General features: G+C 58.1%; 3 protein-coding genes across 4 annotated transcripts in view; 2 read left to right on the forward strand and 1 right to left on the reverse strand.

Moving 5' to 3' along the window:
* SH2B2 (SH2B adaptor protein 2) overlaps positions 1–24768 on the reverse strand; it is a 241493-nt gene that overhangs the window by 32747 nt on the left and 183978 nt on the right. The window lies entirely within an intron of this gene.
* On the forward strand, positions 301–20240 carry SRRM3 (serine/arginine repetitive matrix 3). Its single transcript, XM_056506904.1, has 14 exons — positions 301–524; positions 3403–3504; positions 6906–7040; positions 7132–7212; positions 7566–7595; positions 7974–8042; positions 8325–8360; positions 8986–9036; positions 9137–9241; positions 9686–9857; positions 15411–15739; positions 16309–16536; positions 16772–16909; positions 18747–20240. Exons 1-14 carry the CDS (start codon positions 301–303, stop codon positions 18961–18963), a joined length of 1917 nt encoding a protein of 638 aa, XP_056362879.1. The 3' UTR covers positions 18964–20240.
* Positions 22653–24718, forward strand: HSPB1 (heat shock protein family B (small) member 1). Its single transcript, XM_056506928.1, has 3 exons — positions 22653–23432; positions 24134–24197; positions 24379–24718. The coding sequence occupies exons 1-3, from the start codon at positions 23072–23074 to the stop codon at positions 24536–24538; spliced, it is 585 nt and encodes a 194-aa protein (XP_056362903.1). The 5' UTR covers positions 22653–23071; the 3' UTR covers positions 24539–24718.

Below are 24768 nucleotides of genomic sequence, written 5' to 3' on the forward strand. Positions count from 1 at the left end.
TGCTGCTGCTGTCTTGGGCCCCACAGACCCACCCTTGGCCACCTTTTTCCAGTACAAGGCTGGAGCAGAGCACCCTCCTCTCTTTCCCAGGAGCTTGTCATGATGACAAGCCTCAGCCTTGCTGTGAGGATGAGGAAACCAAAAAAGGTGCAGGGAGATCTCCTAGTCACTGTCCCCATCAACCTGCTTTCAAGACTGATTTTACCCTCAGGTCCTAGCAGGGTCCCCTCACTGTCAGGGGGTGAGAGGGGAAGCAGGGCAGGGACTGACCTTGACTCTCCCTCTCCCTCCCAGGCAATCATGGCTCTCTACAACAATGGGGCTGAGGTGCCTTCGCCCCAGGAAGCCTCCAACGGCTTCCCCCAGCCCAGTGCCTCCGGCACGTGGCACAAGGGCGAGGAGGAGGTGCGGCTGGTGGAGCCCAGCATGGTGAAGAAGGCTCACCGGGAAATCCTGGACCACGAGCGCAAGCGGCGGGTGGAGCTGAAGTGCATGGAGCTGCAGGAGATGATGGAGGAGCAGGGGTGAGTGGTGGGGACGCTGGGGATGGGATCCTTTTGATTTGTTTCACTTTGTTATCCCCCTTTCAAAAATACCTTGATGTGGGAAATGTCCTCATTTGGAAGTAAATCAAATTTTGGGTGAAACAAACAGCTTTGGTGGAGGGAAATGTCCAGGAGTTCATCCACTTTGTCTTTTGGAAGTTTGGGCTCTCAGCTTGTCCTGAGGGAAAGCTGAAGCAGGAAGGAGGAGTGAAGCTGCTCATGGTTGTGCATCAGTGCCACCTATCCTGTGCCCCACATGGCTGGGATGTGAGATCCCAGAGGAAACCTGGGGTTTAGTCACAGCTGGTTTGGGGCTTCAGTTTGCCCTGTCTTCCTTCTCCTCCCTGGTTTTGGGGTGATAGCCCTGTCCCCATCCTGCCAGTGCCATGGCCAAGCTGCTCCCCAGCTTTTGCTCTTCCCTTGGGAAACAAAGGGCTAAGGAAAAACCCAAGGGGCTGAGAAACATCCCATCCTAGGTGGGCAGAAAGGACTGGGGAGCCAGAAAGGAGACCCCCATCCCTGGCAGGCATGGCTGTGCTGTCTCTGCCAGCAGCCAAACATCCTGATCCCTCTGACAGCTCTCTAAAACCTGATGGATGGAGCAAATTCTTTAGCACACTTGGGTAGATGGGGACTGGTATCAGCTGGGGAGAAGGAAAATGGATTGAGGGAAGGCTTCGCCAAGGCTTTCATTAAGAGTGCAAGCGTGACCTAGAATTAAATTGTCTCACACAGACTGGAATAATGATTGTGCCTAATTTGTCATTATGGAAATAAATAAGGCTGACCCGGAGCTTTGGGGAGCCCAGAGCCTCCTGTCGGGTTCCTGAGCCCTAGTAGGGATCTTACTACTGGTAGTAACATTGCTGCAATGGGTATAGCAGCACTGCAACCAGGATTGTTGTTATTGCTATAATTGCTTTGCTGTTATTAAGGCTATTAATAACACTGATGATAGTGATACGCTGAAATGATAATATAATTACAGTAATAATCTTGGTCAACCTGCTTAATCCTCCTCCTGCTCTTCCTCTCCACACAGGGGCTTTTCAGGGGGGTTCCATGAGAAGGGATTTTCAGCCCTGAGGTTTCTGCCTGGACCAGGGGCAGCCTCCTTGGGGGAGTTGTTGATGAGGGCAGAGCCCCAGGATGGATGTGAGTGTCAGCAGAGGGGGATCTGCAGGGATTTAAGCACTTCCTTGTTTCCTTGAAGGTGGATGGCTCCTCCTGCCTGTGCTGTAGCTTGCTCCAGGCTGCCTGCACTGTTATTCCCTGCCTGCAGGCTGGATTCCTTGTCCAGAAAAGAAGTGTCAGCACATTTTCTTTCTTTCCCAAATCCATTCTATATGTTAAATGCAAAAGCAAATGCCCTCCAACGGGATTATAAGCAGCACTAGGGGAATGCAGGAGGGAAAAAGCTGGTGGTGCTCCTGCCTCCATCCCTGGAGGTGGTGGGGAGTTCCTCACCTTGGCCTCCCCCCACAGATTTGCTAATGGCCCAGCTGCAGTGGCCCATCTGTCACCTCCTGTTTGGCCTCATGTCCCCTCTGCAGGAGCACAGGCCGTGTTCTTAGTGTGCTGCAGCAAATGCTCATCTTGGGCAGACATCTTCCTGCTGCTGTGGGCTGGCTGATGTCCATGGGATGGCCAGGGCCAGCAGCTCTGTCCTTCTGGGGTGGCCACACTGCCCAGTTGGGTGCACTGCCATCGAGGGAAGGGAGCAGAGCAGCATTCAGGGGTGCTACCCTGGTTTTGGACCTCCCCATGCCCAGGTGCAAGGTGAGAGGAAGCAGCCAGGCTGCCTCCACACCCTGTTATCAGCCTTCCTTCTTATCAGAGTCTGGTTGGGGAATTAATGAGACCCTTTCAGTGCAAATGAGTTTGTTAATATTAATTCCCCTCTCCTTGCTGTTCCCCTTCATGGACACTGCAGGAGGGTGATGCCACGTGCCCTTCTTCACCCAGGGCACCCAGAGGCACCCAGGGCACTGTGAGGGGCATCACTGTCCCTAGCATGGCCTGTGTGAAGTGCCAGCCTTGAGGACTGCAGGGCTAGGCCTGGCTCTGGCATCCATTTTTCTGGACTGATGGGATGTGATGGAAAGGCTGCCATGAGCAGCCCCTGTAGAGTCTGTGGCTGAGTCAGGGACACACACAGAGCCCCACCCCTTCCCTCTCAGGGTGGCAGTGTGGTGGTGACATGAGGTCCCTCTCCCTTCACCCTCTCCCCTGGGATGATGCCAAGAGCATCATGGGTCTCTCCACTACATCCCTCTGTTGGGATGTTTTTAGTTGAGGAGGATGCTCAGGTGCCCTTGTGCAGCCACAGGATGTGGCACAGGATCACCCTTCCCTTCCCAGGGACACCTTGGGGATGGCAGGGGTGCCACGGTTTGCAGTGGCTGTTCTCAGATGCCAGGACACAGTGATTAGTGTCTCCAGTAAATAACCCTCAGTGGTAGCACAGAGCAGGCACAGCTTTCAGGGCCCCAGAGCATCACAGGGGGAGCTCATGATGGGACAGAGATGCTGGGAGTGAAGCCCAGAATCACAGGCTGCAGTGGTGGCACAGACAAGGGGGTTTGGTGGGCACTTGCCCCAAAGCCTGGGGCGGTCAGGGGGAATGGCAACTTCATGGTCATCCTTTTCTTTTCCCCTTTCCTGATGTCCCTTCCTCTGCCAAGCACTGCTGGGAGAAGCAGAAGTCCTGCTGTCCTCCAGGCCCTGATGACTGCCACCATGCCACCTGCCCTTTTGATTGGCCCCTTGGGCCATGTGTCACTTCCAAAGGTGTAGAGTTCCTCAGCAGGTCTATGCTCCAACCACAGCAGCCCTGACCACGTCTTTGCCCATCCAGGTACTCCGAAGAGGAGATCCGACAGAAAGTGGGGACCTTTCGGCAGATGCTGATGGAGAAGGAGGGTGTGCTCACCAGGGAGGACCAGCACGGGCGCCAGATGTAAGTCAGGCAGCTTCCAGTTGGTCCATCTGTGCATCTCATCCCAGAGAGACACGTCCTTGATTGCCTCTGAGTGTCAGTGGGCTGGTGGGTGAGTGGGTGAGGACATGACTGGCTAGATGGATGCACATGGAGAGGGGATAGAGATGGATGAATGGATGGATGGATGGATGGTTGTTGGCTTTGATGGTTGGTTGGTTGAATGGATAGTTTAATTGATTTGATGGTTTGTTGGTTGATTTGGTGGTTTGGTTGATTTCATGGTTTGATGGCTGGTGGGTGATTGGTTGATTTGATGGTTTGTTGGTTGGTTGGTTGTCTGTCCAGTCAGCTGAAGGCAGGATTTGTCCCTCTGAGGCAGTATCCTGTCTCTGGAGAGGTTAAAGGTTATCCTGCACTGGTGCTTTGGAGACCTCTGGGTGCTGTGCAGAGGCCAGCATTGCAATGCTCCTGTCACAGCTGATGAAACCTGGGTGCAGAAGGTCTCAATGCTTGGCTCACCCCACCAGCCAGGGGCAGGAACCCCATGGAAGAAGCTTCTCCAAGGAGATCCTATACTGTTCCTCTGCTTCTAATCACTCCTCCCAGTGCCTGGTCCTGGTGGGCTGCATCTGCCCTGGAAGAGGGCTTAGGGCTCAAGTTTGGTGTCCAAAGCAGCCCAGCTCCTGCTAGGCACATGCCAGTTGCTGCTCCTGCCCTGCACAGGACTGTCCCCAGCCTCACCAGGGTCCACCCTGCCTCAGTGATGATTTATCAGTGCAACACTTAATGGCCCAGGCAGCATGGCTGGCCTGGTGTGCACCATCCATCAGCCTGGAAACCAGGTCACTTGGGACAGGAATAGATGCTTCAGGTTCACTGAATATTAATGCTTCATTAGGGTCAGGAAATCAGGGCGAGGGGGGAGGCAGAGAAGCCATGGCAGCAGGGAGAGCCTCCCTCACACCACTCTGCTGGCACGCCAGGCAGGGTGGCACTCAGGGACATGGCTGTGCCTTGCCTAGATGGGGCACAGGGGCTTGGGACAGCATGAAACATTCAGGATTCTCCTCCAGGCAGGATAAAAAACAAGGCATGGGGAAAACCAACCTGCCCAGGTCACTGAGATCACACCTGAGGTGTTAACAAGTGGCCTTTGCTGGTGGGGGCAGGAGTCATCTCCAGGGCATCTTCCTGGCAGGCTCGTTAGGGCCAGCACTGTAACGAGCACATGGGGAAGCCAAAGGTGCCTTGAGGTTACCCAGGCAGCCCTGGCTGTCACCTTTACAGGCTTGGTTTTGAAAAACGAAGGGTAATCATTAAAGATTAGCCCCAGGGCTATAAATAATAGTGCTGAGCTGGAAGGAGCAGTCTCATAGCAAAGGATTGCTCGGAGGAGAGCAAAGCCAGAGGCACTTGAGGAGGCTGGTAGGAGCTGGGTCCAAAGCAGGTGGCTCTTCAGCAGCAGGGATCTGAGCTGCTGGAGGATATCCTGTGTGCCAAAGGTCTGTGCTGCGTGAAGAGGCTGGACACAGGGGTTAAAAGAGCTTTAAATAAAGAGCCTCAGCCCTTGTGGTGGCTGGGAGAGTGCTCAGCAGAACATCTCGTGGGCTGGTCCTGCTCCAGCACTGCTCTGGGCTTTTACCACTCGGTCCTTGGCTGCTGAGACTGTGAGTCTGAACCAGCTGGTCCTGTTTCAAAGCCAGTGTGAGAGCTCAGCATCATCTGCATAACTCCCCCGGGAAAACTGAGGCGTCGAGCAGAGCTGTGACCACCTGAGCCCCTGGCTTTGCTCTTTGTGCTCTCCCAGCTCCCATCTCCGTGTGCACAGCTCAGTACAGCCCAGTCCCCAAGGAGAAGAGCTTGATGGACAGGCTGGTGGGATTGCAGACAAAGGCGAGCGTGTGCTGGGCAGGGAGGGATAATTGGAACAGCACAAGGCTGGTCTTGAGCTGCTGAGCACAGCTAATGGGTGAGATGCTGGCAGCAGGCTCCAGTGTGGAGCACTGCCTGCTCACGGAGCAGAGACACACACAGAGAATTAACCCTGCTCCCTTCTCTCTTTGCCTCTTTTCTCCCCCTTCACACGGTTGGGTGGGTGGTTGAAAGGTTGTTCCTACCTTTGGGATGTGGCCAAAGCAGGAATCACTTGCAGAGGACCTGGCAAGCCACAGCTGTGGTGCAGAAGGGAGCTCAAGTCCTGCTTGAGCGATCGTCCGTGGTTAGGGGGAGGCTGCCTCGTGTGTAGTTTCGGTCCAAGACATTTCTAATTAGGTTAAACAGCCCATGGCCTGCCTGTGGCCAAGGATGTCAACACGTGCCACTGTCAGATCTGCAGTCTGGGACTGGGAGCTTCCCTTTTCTCAGGCAATGGCCAGGCTGCCAAGGGACTGATGCTGAGGGGCTGCACTTCCCCACCAGCATCTGTGACTGCTCACCTCAGGCTGGGAAGAGCAGAGGAGCCCACATAAGGTTTTTGAGGGTAAATCTCCCTTGGGAAGCAAACACCTGGGCTGGTGTGGTGCTGGGCACTCTCCAAGACTCAGGCCCCATCTCTTAAGTTTCCCTCCAGAGCACCTGGATGTCATTGTTCCTCCACGGGTGAGATGTCCTACATCCCCCAAGAGCAAAGGAGAGGCTCTCTGTGGGATTTGCTCCTGGGGCTGATGGCAGAGCCAGACCAGGAAGGTGAGGGCATCAGGGTTGGGCAGGGTCTCCTGAGACTGTCCTAGTCCAGCTGCCAGGCCTCTGCCAAGCCCTGCCCACAGCCCCAGTAGTCAATGGCAACCTCATGCTGGTTTCCATGGCAGTGGGAAAAATTAATGCTGATGAAGCCACTCAGGAGAGAGAGAGAGACCCTGATGGCTCTAGGCACAATGTCCCCCCATCCCTTCTTCAGCTGGCCCGAGGAGGGACACTGACCATTAACCTGCCTGAAGCTCCAATGCTGAGCTGGTGGCACTGCAGGGTGCTGGCCTGAAAGCCCAGATCATCCTGGGTAGTTCCCACCTAAATTTCCATGCTGGTCTTCTGCCAGCTCCTCTCACCCTTATCCAGCCCTGCAACCCTCTTGGGCTGACCCAGCCCCCCACTCAGCCCCAGCACTCGAGCAAAGCTAAAAGGGGCTCGAATGAGCCTGAGGCTGGGCCCTGTGGGGAGATGGTGGCCTGGGTCTCACAGTGTCCCTGTGCCAGTCTGGTGGGGATCTCTGCAGGGATTTGGGCCACAGGAAGACCCTAAGCAGACCTCCACCCTGGAGTTTTGCTATGTGGGGACATCACGAGGTCCCCAAGGTCCCCTGGGGATGCTGTGGCAGAGGGAATGTCCCCCAGCCCCTGTAGCTGCATTGAGGCTGCTCCCTCTCTGGTGAGAGACAGGGGATGAGGATCCCCAAACGAATCCTGCTCTTCCTCCTTTGGCAGTGTGATAGAGAACCACCACGGGGAGGATGGGGAGGAGTATGCAGTGGAGTACCCCGACTATGGAGAGGGCTGCCTGCTGCAGTGCGACTGCTCGGCCGAGTGCTACCGCGAGGACAGCGGCCACCGCGAGTACAGGTTTGCCTGGATTTTGGGGACCCATGCGGGGACACAGAGGCCAGGGGCTGTCCCTTCTTCTTTCCCCAACCCTGTCTGCTGTCTCCCGCAGGCTGAAAAGACGCTCGAGCAGCTCCACCTCTCCTCCACCCAAGAAGAAAAAGAAGAAGAAATCAGGTCACCGCCGGAGCCGGTGAGTCCCCGGCTGTTCCTGCACTGTCCCCTCTCTCTGGAGGGAAGCTCACCTCCCAGCTCAGCCTTTTCCCAGACTCTGGAGGGGCAAGTTGGGGGGCAGTACATCCCTGAATGTGCACCCTTAAGAGGTGCAACACGTCTGCATGTACTGATACTGCAACACACACCCACTGCATGCACTGGTGGGACCTTGCCTGGTCCATGTGGGGAAGGAGCACCACAGGGCACAGCACTAGGCAGGATATGGCTCTGTGGAGGGTCCATCTACCCAAAACTTCACCACTTAGCACTGGCTGCCTGGGCAGGATTATGTCCCTAATGTCCCTTTCTTCTCTGCCTTTCCCATGGCAGCAAAAAGAGGAAACCCGGCTCGGAGCGCAGGTGAGTGACCACTGGGCTGGGTGGGCTGTGGGGTCCCCTCTGGGCTTGCAAGGCCACTGGGCATGGGCTGGCCTCTATCACTCACTGTTCCCCTCTGAAATCCTACTGAGAATTGGCCACCTTGTCTCCAGCTGGAGGCTGTGGAGCCCAGGAGGTGGCAATGAGACGCAACAGGATTTGGGCATTCCAGAATTGAAAGCAGCCAGAGCCCTTCTGCCAAAAGTCCCTTTCTGTCCCCCAGCCCAAATCCCCCAGGAAATAACTGCCATGTGATGTTCATGCATCCCATGGGGTGGTGGGACCAGACTCCCCTGGGCCAGGGGGAAGAGGCTGGGGAGTCTCCTGCTCCCTGCTCAAGGGCACCCACTTCCCCTCTAGCTGTGACAGCTCTTCACCCATCCGCAAGGAAAAGAAAAAGAAGACTGGAAAGAAACACAGACGTGACAGGTAGGATGGACATGACAGCAGGGGTGGTTGGGGAGGGTGAGGCTGGTTGGGACTGCTCAGGCCCCAGGCTGGGGTGGGATTTAGGCATGGATAGGGATAGACTCTGATGACTTTTCATGGGGCCATCACCTCCTCACACCCACTGTCACCTGTCCCATCCAACGGCCCACCTCGGGGCCATCCCCCTGTCCTTCTCCTGATCCCTGGAAACTGCCCAGCCTTTGCTGCCTGCTGGCCAGATCAGTGTATCTCCTTCATCTCTGCCTCCTCTTCATCCCTTAGGTCTGAGTCGGGGTCACGAAAAAAGAGAAGACACAGGTAAGAGTGACAGCTACCAGGAGCCACCCCACTGCCCCCAGCTGCCAGCTTCCCCTGCCAGGGACCCCCTGTGTCCTGCCCTCCTGCTGTCCCCTCCCCTCTGCCCATGATATAGACCCCCTCACCCCATAGCTGGACACTGTCCTCTGTCATTGGATTTGGCCACTCTGGCTGCCTGTGGGGTCCCACATGGTCCCAAATATCCCTCTGAGGAGAAGGGGGCATCCCAGGCAGCCTGGCCAGGGCAAATCTTGGATGTTGCCCTGCTCTGCAGGTGCCTTCTGCCAACACTGCTGTTTTAGGGGAAAGGAGTGAAAAACAGATAAAGGGTGCCAGAGAGGGCACAGGGCAAAATGGGCGTAGGGGCCCGAGTCTTGAGGCTGCTGAGCAGAGCCAGTCCCTCCATTCTCTCCTGTCTGGTCTCACCAACCTACACCTGACCCCACAGTCCCCCCAATCCATCTGGGATCCCCACCACGCTCTGAACCTCCATGGAGCCCAACTCCAGACGAGGCAGTCCTTCCCCTCGCTCCTCCCGCAGCCTCGGTGCCTCTGGGGGGCAGGGAAAGCCACCCCCAGCTGCTGCCCCCGCTCCCACATCTGCAGCTTCCGCCTCTTCCCGCAGGTCCAGAAGCCCCAAGAACAAACGGAAAGAAAAAAACAAAGAGCGCAAGAGGTGAGGGGCCGGGCTGGCGGGGGGAGCGGGGCTCTCTGTGTCCCTGCGTGTCCCCCGCGGTGGCTCAGCTGTCCCCCGGCCCCGGCCGCCCTCTCCGCAGGTCCCGCAGCGAGTCCCCCGCCTGGCGCTCGCACCGCCGCAGCTCCTGCAGCTCCCACAGCGCCTCGCTCTCCTCCGACGACAGCGGCTCTAAATCCCCCGGCAGGTAGGGACAGTCCGGGACCCCCGCCCCAAACATCACAGCGACAGCCCCCAGCCTCAGCGATGGGACCCCGTGGGGTAGAGGGCAGGGACAGAGATGTCCTTGTGATGGACATCCTTATGTGGTGGAGGGCAGGGAGGTGGGAGGCAGAGGTGTCCCGGAGATGGAGACCTTTAGGGATGGAGAGCAGAGGCAGATGACATAGGCATTCCTAAGACAGGTCTAGAGGGGAGTGGGATGGTGCTGCAGCATCTCTGTAAGGTTTGGGAACGTGATCCCAAGATGAGGTTTCAATTTTTAGCTGAAGAAAGCACGAAGCACCAATTCTCACCCCGTTTCTGGCTTGGGCAAAGCCTGGGCTGCTCTGCTGGCTCTGGCGGAGCCGGGCCGAGGGCGGGCCGGGCTCGGGGCCGGGGTGCCGGCAGCTGACGGTGCGGTTCCCCGCAGGCTGAGCCCCAAGCGCCGGCAGGATGGCCCCAAGGGCAGCAGCGCCCGCTCCAGCCGCAGCCCGTCCTCCCCCTCGCCCCAGCGCTCGGCCTCGCCGCACCAGAACGGGCACAAGGGCAGCGCCCAGAACGGCCGCCACAGCCACGGCGCCGCGCTCCCGGAGCCCTCGGATGTACGTAGGCTTTTCTTGGATCACTCTTCGCTTCCCTCCCCTCCTCCCTTCACAGGACTGCCCCCCCTTCTCTCCTCTCCCCTCCTTCCCCACTCGCCCGGCTCCCCGCCCTGCCCAGCCGGAGCGCACGGGGGAGATGTGGGGTGCAGGTTGCACTCTCCCAGCACTCACCAAGCCCGCGCTGGCTGCACGATCTCCCTGGGGGAGCCAGCCCGTCGCCCTGAGGCAGGGATCAGGGCAGCCAGCAGGTCATCCCTCCCCTAAAGCCACACGTCGCACTGCGGATGTCAGCCCCCGGGATAATGGCTTGGCAGGTCAGCATCACCTGCCAGGGTCACCACCGGGCTCAGCACCTCCCTGAGATTGACTCCAGGCAGCCAAGAAATGCAGGAAAATTCTTGTTTTCCACCAAACCCAGCCCTCCCAAGTGCCAAGGGGTCAGAAGCAGTGCTCAGGACCCCAACAGTCTGGCAAGTTTAGGGTTTAGAGGGGATTTGATGCTGGATGCTCAGATTTTAGGACCTTGAGGTCCCCATGGCAGGTGACATTGGAGCTGAGCATCCCCAGCTCTGCCTCAGCATCCCAAGGGTCTTGCTGAAACCTCGGGGGCTGCTCCTTTGCTGAGTGGGGCAAAGCCCTAACCCAGTGGGCCCAGGAGCCAGCCCCAGTTTAACCAGGGCTGGGATGGTGAGCAGCCTGCCTTGGCTAAGGGAGGGCTGGAGGCAGGGCTGAGCAAAGGCAGGGCACTGCAGGACTCCACTAATGGGGCTCAACACAGGTCCCCACTTGCCCCAGGGAACTTTATTCCCACAAGTGAGGTCGTGCGAGGACACTCCTGGGCTGGCAGCACCCAACGCTGACACCCCAACACCTTCAGGGCCAGGGGCACCCTGGAAAACGGGAAAACATCCACATCCCCTTCACCCTGCCCAGCCCAGCACCCCCCAGCAGCACCCAGCACCCTGCCCACCTCTCGGGGCACCTCTCTGCTTTCTTCTTTCCTGTGGTTTCGGCTGGGGCGTGGGGGGGTTCGGGTGCCGAGGCGCCGCCCCCCGGGCGGGCCCCGCTCTCCCCTGCCCGCCCAGCATCGCCCAGGCCGCCGAGCTCCCTTGGCTCCCCGGCACCAGCGGGACTTTTCTCCAACAACTTTCTCTCTTTCTCTCTCTCTCTCTCTCTCTCTTTCTCTCTTCTTTCTCTCTCTGGTTTCTATTTTTTATTTTTTTTTCTTTTTAATCCCATCTGTGTTTTTCTTTAGCCTCCCATTTGAAAAAAACCCAAACGGTAATATACACTTCCATTTCTTGCTCAGCAGAAGCAGGGACGAGGGGGAGGGAAGGGCAATGAAACGTGCTTTTTTTCCCGCCCCCTTGTTTTAGTTTCCTTTCTCATGATTTCTTTTCTTTTCCCTTGTGATGTACAGAAATGCAAATGATATATATTTCTCTTATTTTTATTTCCCCCCACCCCGTCGTCATCGTGTTGTTCTAGAATTTTTTGCTTTTGTGTGTGTTAATGTGGAGAAGAAAAAAACAAAACAAAACAAAAACAAAAACCTGATGTGTTTTCTAAATATTTACAACCGCTGAACATTGTATTTCCATTTTCTATATTTTGAACAAGGAATTTAAAAGGGAAGAGAACCCAGCAGCTCTGCACTGCAAAGGAGCGAATTGCTCTTTTCCTCCTCAAATTGGCCGGTGTCCTCGGCTGGATGCTGCTGCCGTGGCGAGGTTTTCCTCCCTGGCTGCGGGATGAGGCTGCTGGGTGCGGGGTTATCCAAGCACCCTGCATCCTGCATCCCGGCAGGATGAGTGCTGAGCACCCTCGGTACCCAGCCCCGCCCCCACCTCCCGCAGACTCCCCAAAAATCTCCATCCCACCTCAGCACCCCCAGAGCCGCCGGGAGCCAGGGGTTGCCTTCCCTTTTAAATACCCAGTCCTGTCTCCATCCATCCCTGCTGCCTTCCCAGCCTTCCTCCTGGGTGTCTCCTCCTCCTCCTCGCCCACACGCACCCTCCAGCCCCTCTCTCTCTCTCCGGTTTTCTTTGGGCCAACACAACCCGACATCCCTCGCCGTGTCCCACCTCCATCCATCGCCTTCCCTGCATGTTATCCGGGACTTTGCCATGTTATAGAGTGACTTTTTAAGACTGAACCGCAGCCTGATCGGGTTACAGACACCAGCCAGCCACCTCCCCGCGGCCCCCCCGCTCGGCGGCCGGCCGCAGCCTTTCCATTGCAAAACAAACAAACAAACAAACAAAATTAAAAAAAAAAAAAAAAAATTAAAAAAAAATTAGAAGCTAAAGAGATCAATTTAAAAAATAATTTTAAAAATTCTAAGCAAAGCAAACGGGATTAGCCGAGGGGTCTGGATCACCGTACTAAAGAGTCCTTGTCTTTTTCCCATTCTGCCCTCCAAATGTGGAGATTATTGTTTTCTTTTTTTATTATTGCATTCCTGTCACTGCCAATTTCGAAGGTAGGTATTTCGTCCACCTCTGCACGTTCACTTCTGCAGATGAGCCTGTTGAAAAGCACCGTAGCTTGATTTAATGTTATTTTCTCTTTCTTTCTGACTTTCTTTCTCTTTCTTTCTCACTCCCCTTTTCTGTCTCTCATTTTGTCTCTTTTTGGTGGCTATATATAATTTTTCTTTATTTGTATGGTTTTCCCCAGTTAGCTGCAAAGCCATGCTCTTCTCTTACGTTCTTTATTTTTATTTTTTATTTTGCCCTGTCCACGTAATATTTTTTTTTCTTTCTTCCCCCCTTTTCTCTTCCCCGTCTCCTCGTGCTGTCGGTAGAATGCATTTCTGTGTCTTTCAGCCTCCGAATTTGTGTTTGATTCCATTCAGGGGCCGAGCACGGCTGTTTCCTTTCAGTCCCCCATTAGTGGCCGGGTAATTAAGGCAAATGTAATTAGGGAGGAATAGGGGCAGTGGTCATGGGTAGAAGTGGGCACAGGGGGTTTTGGGGTGGATGGATGGGGCAAGAAATGAGAATTCTGGGGAGATGTGTGGGTTTAGCCCCTCTTCAGGAGGAAAAAACCCAGCTCAAGGAAAATACTGAGGGAGGCTGAAGTAGGGAAAGGTTTAAACCTTCCTGCCTGGAGAGAGGCAGGTCCAGGACATCCCAGTCTATGAGGGGCAGGGGACAGCATCCCTGCCCTGGCTGTCCCATCCCCACAAGTGCCCAGTGTGTGTTTTCCCTCTTAGGCTGAATCTTTGTCAGTCTGGGTTTATTTGGGATGCTTTCACCTTTGTTGCCTTCCTGCACGCCAGGGCAGGAGACTCCAGGGTGTGGGTGGGAACCCTGCATCCCACAGCCCGAGCCCATGGCATGGCCAGCCAGTGCCACAATGCCTTCCTGGGAAAGAGGAACCCCTTTTCTTTCACTCTTCATCATCCTCTTCTTCTTCATCATCTTCTCTGCTTTAATGTTCCTCTTCTGGGATGTGGGGCTGGGCATGGGCTCCCCTGATCCCCCATTCTGGGGCTGCTGCATCCCCCTGGAGCAGATCCATGTCCCCCAGTGCTTGCAGGGCAGCTGGGCAGGGCTGATTGTCACTGTTAGCCTCCCCCTCACTGCAGCCATTGCAACAGCAACTGGTTTTTAATAAAAACCCCTAATCCTCCCATTTTGGCTGCAGCTTGCTGCTCTGTGGCTGGAGGGATTGGCTTTTCCATGGGAACAAGGAGGTGATGGGGTATGGATCAGTCTGGGATGCTCAGGGATGTGGAAGCATCTCGTCCCTTTTACAGCATCTTCGTGATGGTCCCCAGAATCCCAGCCCTTCTTTTTTGGGGGAGAAAAGTGGCATTGAGAACACAGTGGGATGGGTGGAGAGAACCTTAAGGATTCACTGACCATTCATTGGTGTATTTGGGGCAAGGGGATGGTGAGGAACTGGGGTCACCAGCCCTGGGTGTGGTGGCACAATCCTGGCACCACCCCAATATCCCTGAACCCCCTTTGATCCCCTCAGCTGGACTCAGTGATGCCCTGTGCAGGATTCACCCTTTCAGGGCTTCTCAGGGACCTGGCACTGGGCTGAAGCTGGGGGGAAGGAGACCCCAAAGCCCTCTGAGCTGGGGTTTGCCAGCTTGGTCAGGACTGGTGTTGCAGGAGCTGTTTCCACCCATCTTTTAGGTCTCGTGGTTTTGCAGAGATGGGGGGAACACACAGGCAGCGTTTGTGGCTCAGAGGAGCTCAGATATTTGGGATCCTCAGGGCTGGGCAAAATCCCTTGAGGTCTCAGTGAGAGCCTGGCTCAGGGCTTGGCCACGGTGGTGGCCCAAGGTTTCCCCTCCCGTAGGAGAAGTGAGTTGGTTTGTTTTATTTCTCCTCTCTCTGGCTCTGTCTCTGTCTCTCCTCCTTCTCTCGCTCTTTCTTTCTCTCTTGCATTTTTGTGAATCTAATGATGCACTTATATTGCCCCGCTTTTCCCTTCTCTTCATACCTTACCTACTAAAGGAGGAAATGCCACTTTTTTGGTAAGTGGATGTTAACCAAGAGGGACTTAAAAAAAAAAAAAAAAAAAAAAGCATATAATGGAAAAAATAAAAAAATAAAAAAAAAGGAAGCAGAAAGCAAAGTCTGTGTTGAGTGCTGATGAGGACTTAGCAGTTCCCTGCAGAGTCACAGCTAACAGCTCAATGCGTGTCCCAGGAAGAGCTCAGAGACATTCGTTTATCTCAGTAACGAGGACATTTGTGAAGTTTTGCTTTGTTTTTTTATTTATTTATCTTTATTTTTAAAATTTTGATTTGATTTGGATGGTTTGTTTTTCTTCTTTCTTTTTCGTTGGTTTCTTTTATGCCTCCTCGCCCCCCCGGCCCCCCTCCCCTGCCTTGCCCTCCATTGTCGCTCTGTGCCGTTTTTTCCTCGTTTCTGGATTTGTTTTAAGCCGAAAGCCGTACTATCGATAAAAACTACACGTATCGGAACATATATCTCTATATATGTGCATGCCTCTGTGTGAGCAGACCCCATCACCTCCAGCCCCCTTTGGTTCGACCCTTTCCCCTCGGCTCAGTCTGATTTACTCTTCCCCACCGCCCCATCTTCCCCCCTCTCATCTTTTCTATTTTTTTTCCCCCATTTTCCTTCCTTCGTTTGGGTTTTATCCCCCTTTTCCCTTCCCCATTCTTGGTCGGGTCGGGCGGGCACCAGGGTTTGCTTTATCCCCTCTCCAGGTGTTTTTGGGGGGGGTTGTTTCTTTCCCTTCGAGCTCTCCCTCCCCGACGACTTGGGGCTTTCTTGGATTTATTTCTTTTCCTCCCATCCCTCCCCTTCCTTTGGGTTTTTATTACGATTTGAGTTCTATTTTTTTGGCGTTTTGCATGCGGAGGTTTGCATGACCCACGTTGTTGAGGGCGAGAGGAAGGTGCAGAGTAGCGTCTGTGTAGCCTGCCTTATGCGATGTGCATTGACGTTGTGATCTGCGCCCCCGGCCCGGCGCCCCCCGTTAAAATCCCCTTTTTCCTTCTTTCTTGTCTTCTTCCTCCTCTCCCTCCTTCTCTCTCTCTCTCTCTTTCTCCCCCCTTGCCAGAGGCCGGCCTCCGCGTCCCCCTCTCCGCGGGCTCACGGCAGGACGGAGCCGCCGTCCCCCCGCAGCCGGGGGAGCCGACACGGCGCCCGCAGCCCCCGCTCGCCCACGCCGGAGCGGGCCAAGCACGGCCACCGGCACCGCTCCCGCAGCGCCTCGCCGCCGTCCCGACACCGCGGCCAGAGCAAGGGGCGCCCCCCGAACCCCCGGGAGCCGCCGCCGCCGCCGCTCAGCCCCGCCGGCTACAGCAGCGACTCGGAGGGCTCGGCCGGCTCCCACCCGTACCACGCACCGGCCGGCCCCGACAGGAACCACGGCGCGCACGGCAAGAAGTGAGTCCCCGGGATGGGGGCCTGTCATCCCTGCCGGGATATGGGAGCTGGGGTGGGATGTTTGGGGTGCAGCTCCCTGCGGGCGCCTTAAATCCATCCAGGCAAAGCACTGGGGGCTAAGCTGGGGAGCGGGGATACTCGAGGGATGAGAGTGGGAATAGGGATGGGAAAGGGACAGGAATGGGGATGGCAATGAGGACGAGTTGGGGATGGGGATGGGGATGGGGACGGGGACGGGGACGGGGATGCTGACAGGGAAGGGATGGGCTTGGGGACAGGGAACAGCCACAATGGGTCACTGCTAGCACACTGTGGGAAGGGTCATCCCTGCAAGAGATTATCGCACAGCGAAGGGCAGTGCCTGGATGGCAGCACGGGATTAGAGCATCCCACAGGATGCAGGATCTCGAGTAAATGAAAACTTTGCGCTTTACAGTCAGGGGTGTAGCCCAGTCAAAAACAGGTGTCATGTAGGTGTTCCTTATGGGGACCTGGGGTCCTGGCTGCTGTGGGGACACCCCGCCAGCCAGGACGCGGCGCGAGGCGGTGCTTGGGATCTGCCTTCCCAGGGTGAAGGAGCGGCACCACCGGGGCCGGCCCAACAGCAGCTCGGAGTCGTCAGCCAAGCACTCCCGGCACGCCTCGGAGCGGAGGAAGAGCCCGTCCCGCAGCCCGGGCCAGCGCAGCAGCTCCTGGAGCTCCAGCGGCTCCCTCTCCAAGTCCCGCTCCCGCTCCCGGGACAAGAGAGCAGCACGCAGCCGCTCCCGCTCGCCCTCGCCGAAAAAGCCAGCCAGCAGGTGGGGGGACAGGGGCTCGGGGACACCGCGGGTGCCAGGAATGGGCTCAGAGAGCGTCGCGGCTCGGGGTGGTCCCGGCTGCCCTGGGACTCGGGGAGGGGTCGCAAGTCATTGTTGGTCACTCTGGAAACGCCAGCCGCGGGTGGGAGGGTCATCCGTGCAGGGAATTGCTGTCACAGGGTGACAGCACGGGACCCCAGCACATTCCCTGACCCTCCTCCTCCCCGGGGTGCAGAGAGAAGGACAACGAGCCGCGAACACGTCACGGTGATCCCGATCCCGCCCGCCCTCGGCGCCGCTCCAGGAGCTACTCTCCCATCAGGAAGCGGAGACGTGACTCCCCCAGTTTCATGGAGCCCAGAAGGATCACCAGGTGGGTCCTGGCGTGTGGCAAAGGTTCTGCCACATCCCGGGGCTGAGCTGCTGCCAGCTGACCCCAAAGGGTGCGGGGTGGGTGGGCAGGTGGATGGATGACGGGTGGATGGATGGATGGATGGATGGATGGATGGATGGATGGATGGATGGATGGATGGATGGATGGATGGATGATGGATGGATGGATGGATGGATGGATGGATGGATGGATGGACAGACACACAGATGGACAACTGCAGCTCTGTGGATGCACAGATAGTCCTGAGGATGACTGTGTGAATCAGCTGGCCCAGACAGATGGGCAACCAGACTGCTTCCAACACTATGACCTTCTGATCTCTTCCTATTTCGGGCATGAAAACAGGAATTAATTTTAATCTGCCTGTGCATATTCCAGCAATAGGCACGTCCACAATCACGTCCCTCCTGCCCTCCAAAAGCTGGTTTCTCCTCCTTGGGATCCTATTGCCTCAGGATCCTGAGCTGTAAGACAGGCAATATTTCGTGCCAGACGAAACACTGTGTGCATATGTAGCACCTCGTTAAGATGCAGCGCTGGCGGCGGGGCCGTGCCGAGCCGAGATTACCTCCTTCCTGACCTATTTGTCTCTTCCACTATCAACTAGGAGATCAGAGGGGGCTGGATTTTCAGAAATCAGCTCTGCCTCTTTGTGGGAGGGATTTTGTTTTGCCTGGGCAGGACTGGAGTTGTCAGGAGGGAGGACAGGAGAAAGGACAGGAGGAACACTGCAGAGCCCAAGGGTTAGAGCTCCCCACAGTTCTCCCTGATGGATGCCCTGGAAAGAGAATGGGATGGGAAAGCTTGTCCCAGCCCAGCCCAGGTGCCGCTGCCTGGTTTTCTATCCCTCCTGCTCCACCCTGGTTTCACCAGGATGTCCCCAGGGAGGTGGCAGGGCTCGGCTGGAGAACAGAGTCCATGGTCCTTGTGGGGGACTGTTCACCCCATCCCCATGATCATCCTTGGGGTGGATGGGGATGGCAGACCCCGCTGTGCTCGGGGTTCAGAGGAGCAGAGCCATGTCTGTGAGGATGCTGTGGGGAGGGGGCAGCCAGGGAAACACCCCCAGACCCACTTGCCTGCCTCATTGCCCAGCCAGAAGCCTCAGGGCTTTTCTTTGCCCTCCTGCCCTGTCCCCAGGTCCCATCACGCCCCTCCACCATGTGGTCCTACCTCAGTGATGCCAACTTCTCCTTTTCCATTTCATCCCAAGGTCCCTCCCGGAGAGCATCGCCGCCAGCCTGGCTCCCAGGGTAACCTTCCCCCTTCCTCCTCCTCCTCTTCCTCCTCCTCTTCGTCCTGGACCCCTCTGTGTCTCCTCACAACATAGGATGCCCTCGGCACCCAGCCACTCTCTGGTCCCACTAACACTAGGCTGGGAGAAGGGACAAGGGGCCGACTCCTCATGTCGCTGCCCCCTGTGTCCCCCGACCCCACTGTCCCCGCGCTGCCCGTGTCCCTCCTCATCCTCAGGCGCCAGCGGGCTGCAGCTCGCCTCCCGCTAATCCCAAACGTCTCTTTTTCAGCAGCTTTCAATCTTTGGTGTCTGGGAAACACAAAAGCCACATTAACCTGCTCACTTTCTGCCCTCGACGCTGCCTAATCCAGGACTAACACCCCGGGGGAGGGGGCTGGGGAGGAGGAGAGGGATGGATGGAAAGGGAGGTGATGCCGGGGGCCGCATCCGGTCCGAGCCGAGCCGCTGGGATCTTGGCTGCCCTGGGTGGATGCTTGGCCATGCCGGGGGTCCAGCGCCGGACCCCCTTCTCTGAGCAGCCTCCGGGGGCCTGGCTCAGTTTTCCTTTTCCATTTGCAGCGCTCGCAAGCGTCCCATCCCCTACTACCGGCCCAGCCCCTCGTCCTCCAGCTCGCTGAGCACCTACTCGTACAGCCGGAGCCGCAGCCGCAGCTACGACAGCTACAGCTCCAGCCGCAGCCGCAGCCGGACTCGCAGCCCCCCCAGCCGCTCCCGCAGCCCCAGCCGCAGCCCCAGCTACAACAGCCGCAGCAGCTCGGAGAGCGCCGGCTTCTGAGCCCCCCGACAGCCCAGCTCCGCCCCCTCCATGCCACCTGCGCCCCCAGAAGGGACGGGACCAGCGGGCAGGTGGAAAGGAGCCGGAGGATGCTAAGGATGGACCTGGCAGCGGGGGAAAGCACGGACGGGAGCTCCAGTGGAACGCCCTGGGAGGGGGTGGTTCCTTCCCCCTGCTCTGGGGTGTTTTGGGGTCGGGATGGGGAAGGGGAGGATATCTTCTTATTTCTGCGAGTGCCGGGGTGGGGCGGGGTGGGGTGGGCGAGCACAGAGCGAGGGAACAAAACGCTCTGCAGAGACCTTGGGGCCAGTGGGTGGGGGTGGCTGGGGCCCCTCCTGTGCTTTTTTGGTTTGGTTTGACTGTTTTTTAGCACAAGAGCATCCCGGGGAGGTGGGCGGGGGGGCAGGCTCAGCTGGAGGGTGTGATGCCAACCGGAGGTGAGCAAGACCCTGTTTTCCCCAGCGAAGTTGTCCCCAGGGTGTCATGGGGGACAGGGGCACTGCAAAACATTTTGGGGTCGCCCCAGACCTGAGCACACACCGAGCCATGGATGAACAAAGCCGGCAGCACCTGCAATCTCTTCCCAAATGAGGAGATCCAGGGAGAAAAGCTGCTCGTCCCAGCTCAGGAGCCGAACCCACCCCACCCAGTTTGGGGGCCCCGAGCTGTCACCCCCTGGAGGAGGGAGCTGCAGGGCCCGGGGCTGGGCAGGGTTTTCCCCTCCTGGGGGTGCATCCAGCCCTCCTCTGGCATGGCCTGTCCCACCTCTGGGCCTGCAGCCCCCAGTCCCCTCCTGCTCTGGGGAAAAGTGGCTGCTTTTTAAACTGAATTATGGGAAGAGAGAGGCAGGAGGGAGGGTCCCGGGCTTGGCCCGCAGTCCGGCTTTTGCAGGATTTTGCTGATTTCCAAAAAAAAAAAAAAAAAAAAAAAAAAAGCCCCCCAGGCGCTGAGGGCAGTGGCGGCCCCCGAGGCGGTCGGTGTTTAATCCCGGTGGCCCCGCGTTTTCCGGCCGGCTGGAGCAGGACAATGGGGATGAGCCTCCCTGGGTGGGAGAGCAGCTGCCCGCATCAACCCGCTGGCCCCGGATGTAAAGCCAGGCTTTGGCCGTCCCGCTTGGCGCTGCTTTCCAGCCAGCCGGGATCGGGAGGATCCTTTGGACTCCAGCTCAGCCTCGTTAGCCGTGGCCTGATGAACCAGAGGAGCCGGGAGGGCAGAGATGAGAGTGAAGGGACACTAGTCCAGGCTCAGCCAGAGGCTGAGGATTCACCAGCCCTTGGAAAAAATCCCAGGAGCTGGGCAGTGATGGGTGCCAGCGCCTGGGAGTCCCGCTGGCAAAGACACCCGAACAAGCAGAGGTGTTAGAAATGGGGTGAACAGGTAAGGAGGGGACACGCTCGTGGCACTCCATGGTGGAGCCATGGCAGGGTGGCAGTTCTGGATGCGACTGTGGCAGGAGGAGGAGACAAAGGGTCCTGCTCTCCTGGATCCTGGGGAGATGGAGGATGAGTTCCCCAAGCATCCCGACAAACCCTGAGCCACGCGCTCCAAAAACCATCCCAGCAATTCCAGCTGCTGCCCCACAACCGCCGTTCCCCCCCTTCACCCCAGGGGAAGCTCAGACTGCTCTGGACCCCCAACCCTGCTGGGAAATGGGGGAATCCCCTGAGAACATCCGAACCCAAGCCAGCAGCGGGGATTTCCCCAGCGGCCGCAGCCCCACCCTGCAGCCCCCGTGGGGCCGCGGCTCCCCAAAACCCGAGACCCGACTGCAGCGGCGCCGCGGACCAGCCAGCACATCAGGGAAAAATTCCAGTCTTCCTCTTTTACAGTCTCTGTCTCCTGCCGCGGAGGGAGCCAACTGGAACAAATACTCTGTAGAAATACTTCAGTATTTTCCTGTCGCGCGTGCGCTCTCTCTCTGGGTTGTGAGTACAGCTGTAGATGCCGTGAGCTGGTGCAATTATAATAAATATACAGTATATATTGTAAATGACTCTGCTGGGCACCGAGAGGTTTCTTCCTGCCGGGAGCATGGCAGGGTTATCCTGCTCCCTCCATCCGGCTCCCTGCGGATCCATCCTGCTCTTCCCTCTGGCTCCGCGGGTTTTGTGCCTGATCCCACCGAGGATCCTGCTCTGTGTGTGTGGAACCCTCTGCATCCTCCCTGGCTCCTTGCAATCCTCCTGGCTCCCTGCATCCTCCCCTGCGTCACTCCCACTTGCCTGCCAGCTCCCATCCATCCTGCCTGCATCCCTCCCGGCATCCTTATCTGCATCCCTGCATCCCTCCCCTCTCTCCCGCATCCCTCCCTCCCCGCATTCCTCCCATTTGCCTGCATCTCCCCCATCCATTCCACCTCCTGCATCCCCCTCCTGATCCCTCCCGTCCTTCCCTGCGTTCCTGCCTGTTCTCATCCCTCCCACTCCCCTGCATCCCTTCCTGCATTCCCACCTGCAACCCTTCCATTCCTCCCCGCATCGCTTCTCTGATCCCTCCCTCCCTCCCAGCATCCTTCCCTGGATCCCTTCCATTTCCCTGCATCCCTCCTTGCATCCCTGCCTGCATCTCTCCCCTCTCTCCCACATCCCTCTCGTTTCCCCGCATCCCTCCCACTCCCTCCCCTCTGCAGTGCCCCGTCTTCCCCTGGTCCCCCCCTCCCCCGCCTGCCACAGCCCCCACAGGATGCAGCCCCCAGCCCCACATGGCTCACTCACCTCCCCACAGCCCCTTCCCCCTCACTGCCATTTGAGTCAGCACTGGGCTCTGCTCTACCCCCAAATTTCCTGCTGCTGCATTCCCCCCACACTCCTGGAAGTCACTAATTCATGAGTGTGTCAGGACTCAGCTGCCACCCACCTCCCATCAAATCCACGGCAAATCTGGGGGCAGAGGGGAACTGGGCAGAGGTGTTGGGGTCCCAGAGCTGCTGGGCTTGCTGGGCTGGAGAACAGCCCTTCCCAGGATGGGAGTTTGGGGTCTGGCCCCAGATGGGAATCCCTTCCTGAGCACCAGCTGTGTGGGGAGACTTGTTGGATGAGAGGATTCTGCTCCTTCCAGCCCCCCAGTTCCCTGCAGTTCCTCTGCCCCTCCAGAGCCCCCTTAACCTCATTATCACAATCAGCCCCCCTGTCCCACTGGTCCCCATCAGGTCCTGCAGGTCACCAACCCCAAGGGCCTCAGGGACCCCCACCCATGGGGACTGGAGCAGCCCAGCTTGGTGCTGGGGTTTCACTACCATGGTCCTGAGCACTGGAGCCACTGGAGAGTGCCAGAGGGCTGGGGGGCTCCAGAACCTTCTGGCTGATGGGTGAGCAGGAGCTGGGGGGCTCCAGAACCTTCTGGCTGATGGGTGAGCAGGAGCTGGGGGCTCCAGAACCTTCTGGCTGATGGGTGAGCAGGAGCTGGGCGGCTCCAAAACCTTCTGGCTGATGGGTGAGCAGGGGCTGGGGGGTTCTGGAACCTTCTGGCTGGTGGGTGAGCAGGAGCTGGGGGCTCCAGAACCTTCTGGCTGGTGGGTGAGCAGGAGCTGGGGGCTCCAGAACCTTCTGGCTGGTGGGTGAGCAGGAGCTGGGAGGTTCTGGAACATTCTGGCTGATGGGTGAGCAGGGGCTGGGGGCTCCAGAACCTTCTGGCTGGTGGGTGAGCAGGGGCTGGGAGCTCTGGAACCTTCTGGCTGGATGTGACGCAGTGCAGGGCCACTCCGGCCCTCCTGCACTGACTCATCTCGCCATTCCCGAGCTGCTGGCCCAGCCCCAGCCCCTTCTCACGCTGCACGGGGCCGCATCCCGGGGATTGTTTTCCGGGCAGGCAGGCGGGAGGGCCGGGAGCGGCTCCAAGGGCCATCCATCACTCCCAAGCAGGCCAAGCCTCTCCCGATGAGAGGAGGATGGACATTTCCCTGGCAGGGGGGGCCCCGAGGCTGCCAGCCCCCTCCGCACACCCACCCACTGCGGCTGCGTGTGGCCGCCCCAACCCCGGGACAGTTTCTCGTCCCTTCCCCGGGGCTGCCGCAATTTCCATTAATAGCCAGCTGAACAGCCTGGCTAAAAATAACCCCGGGCCCTCTTCATAAGGCGCGGCCGCCGCCCCCCCGGCAGCCCCGCACGCCATGGCCGAGCGCCGCGTCCCCTTCACCTTCCTGCGCAGCCCCAGCTGGGACCCCTTCCGCGACTGGTACCATGGCAGCCGCCTCTTCGACCAGTCCTTCGGGATGCCGCACATCCCCGAGGATTGGTACAAGTGGCCCAGCGGCAGCGCCTGGCCGGGATATTTCCGCCTGCTGCCCCGGGAGAGCGCGCTGGTGCCCGCGCCCGGCTCGCCCTTCGGGCAGGCGCTGAGCCGCCAGCTCAGCAGCGGCATCTCCGAGATCCGCCAGACCGCCGACAGCTGGAAGGTCACCCTGGATGTCAACCACTTCGCACCGGAGGAGCTGGTGGTCAAGACCAAGGATAACATCGTGGAGATCACCGGTGGGTGCTGGGGGATGGAAAAGGGTGGGATAAGGGATGGGAAGTGAGAGGAGGAAAAGCAAGAGATAGAGGAGAGGAGAGAAAAGGAAAAAGGGAAAGGGAAAGAGCAAATCAAGGCACAGAGGAAGGCCCAGCACTACAGCTCAGTGTCAGGGTGCACTCAGGTGCAGAGACCCCCCAGCCCCATGCATGACCCCTTGGGACACGGGCAGGGACCCCTGGCTGGAGCCACAGAGGGTCCCGGGGTGATGTGGGGTGTCACGAGCCCCTGCAGTGCCCCACAGCACCCTGGATGCCGTGACAAAGCCCAGATCTGTGGCACGAGGCCAGGATGTGCTTCCTGCTGGGTCAGGGGGGCCTGCAAGGAATGGGGGTAATTCCCCAGCCAGATGAATTCGGGGTGCAGCCCCAGGGAAAGGGGGGTGCTCAGTCTCCAGCCCTGCAGGATCTGGGGCCAGCTGTTCAGCCCCTTTTGCCACCCCAAGCTCCTGGCACTGCTGGGGGCACTTTCCTCTGCTTAAATTTGGGGGATGCACTCGGAGTGGCCCTGCAGACACCGGTCCCCCCATGTTGCTCCAGGCTGATATTATGGCAAAAGCCCCAGGATGGGCAGAATCAGCCCCTCACAAGCTGGGGTGGGGCAGGAAGGTTCCCACCCAGCCAGTCCCTTCCAACCATCGAGTGGTTTTGTTTCCTTCCAGGCAAACACGAGGAGAAGCAGGATGAGCACGGCTTCATCTCCAGGTGCTTCACCCGAAAATACACGTAAGTACCAGGGAGGAGGGGAGACACCTGCTGCAGCCCCCTGATGTCTCCAAAGCCCGCTGACCAAACCGGGAATGCTGCTCAGCCAGGCTGGGAGTGGGAGAAGCAGCAATTTGGGGCTGAGCATTGCATGCCCTGGGTTGGTTCTGCCCCCTTACCTCCCCCTCCCCTTCCTTCCCAGCCTTCCCCCTGGTGTCGAAGCCACGGCCGTGCGGTCCTCGCTGTCTCCCGATGGAATGCTGACGGTGGAGGCCCCCCTGCCCAAACCTGCCATCCAGTCTGCCGAAATCACCATCCCTGTCACCGTGGAGAGCCAAGCCAAGGAGCCGGCCAAGAAATAGGCGGCACCGAGGAGGAGGAGGAGGAGGAGGAGGAGAAGCCGCGCTGCCCCCCGCCCCCAGCTGTCCCTTCACACCCACCCCCTTTTTACTGTTGATTTTGTACTCGCCCTGCCACTGAGTGCCTTGAATAAATGTGAAGGAAACGACAGAATCAGCCGGAATAAAAGCTGGTGAAAGAAACCTGTCGTTGTGCTGTGTCTGCTCCCGGCACCACCATTCCTGCTGGGAGC

The sequence above is a fragment of the Oenanthe melanoleuca genome, chromosome 19, assembly GCF_029582105.1.
Source record: "Oenanthe melanoleuca isolate GR-GAL-2019-014 chromosome 19, OMel1.0, whole genome shotgun sequence".
In the NCBI taxonomy this organism is placed as follows: Eukaryota; Metazoa; Chordata; class Aves; order Passeriformes; family Muscicapidae; genus Oenanthe; species Oenanthe melanoleuca.

Excerpts from the sequence above, each read along its gene's own strand:
- SRRM3 (XM_056506904.1), top strand. The coding sequence starts at position 301 with ATGGCTCTCTACAACAATGGGGCTGAGGTGCCTTCGCCCCAGGAAGCC. Across the intron at positions 525-3,402 it reads GAGATGATGGAGGAGCAGGG|GTACTCCGAAGAGGAGATCC; the intron begins GTGAGTGGTGGG and ends TTGCCCATCCAG. Across the intron at positions 9,858-15,410 it reads CGCTCCCGGAGCCCTCGGAT|AGGCCGGCCTCCGCGTCCCC; the intron begins GTACGTAGGCTT and ends CCCCCTTGCCAG.
- HSPB1 (XM_056506928.1), top strand. The coding sequence starts at position 23,072 with ATGGCCGAGCGCCGCGTCCCCTTCACCTTCCTGCGCAGCCCCAGCTGG. Across the intron at positions 23,433-24,133 it reads TAACATCGTGGAGATCACCG|GCAAACACGAGGAGAAGCAG; the intron begins GTGGGTGCTGGG and ends GTTTCCTTCCAG. Across the intron at positions 24,198-24,378 it reads TGCTTCACCCGAAAATACAC|CCTTCCCCCTGGTGTCGAAG; the intron begins GTAAGTACCAGG and ends CTTCCTTCCCAG.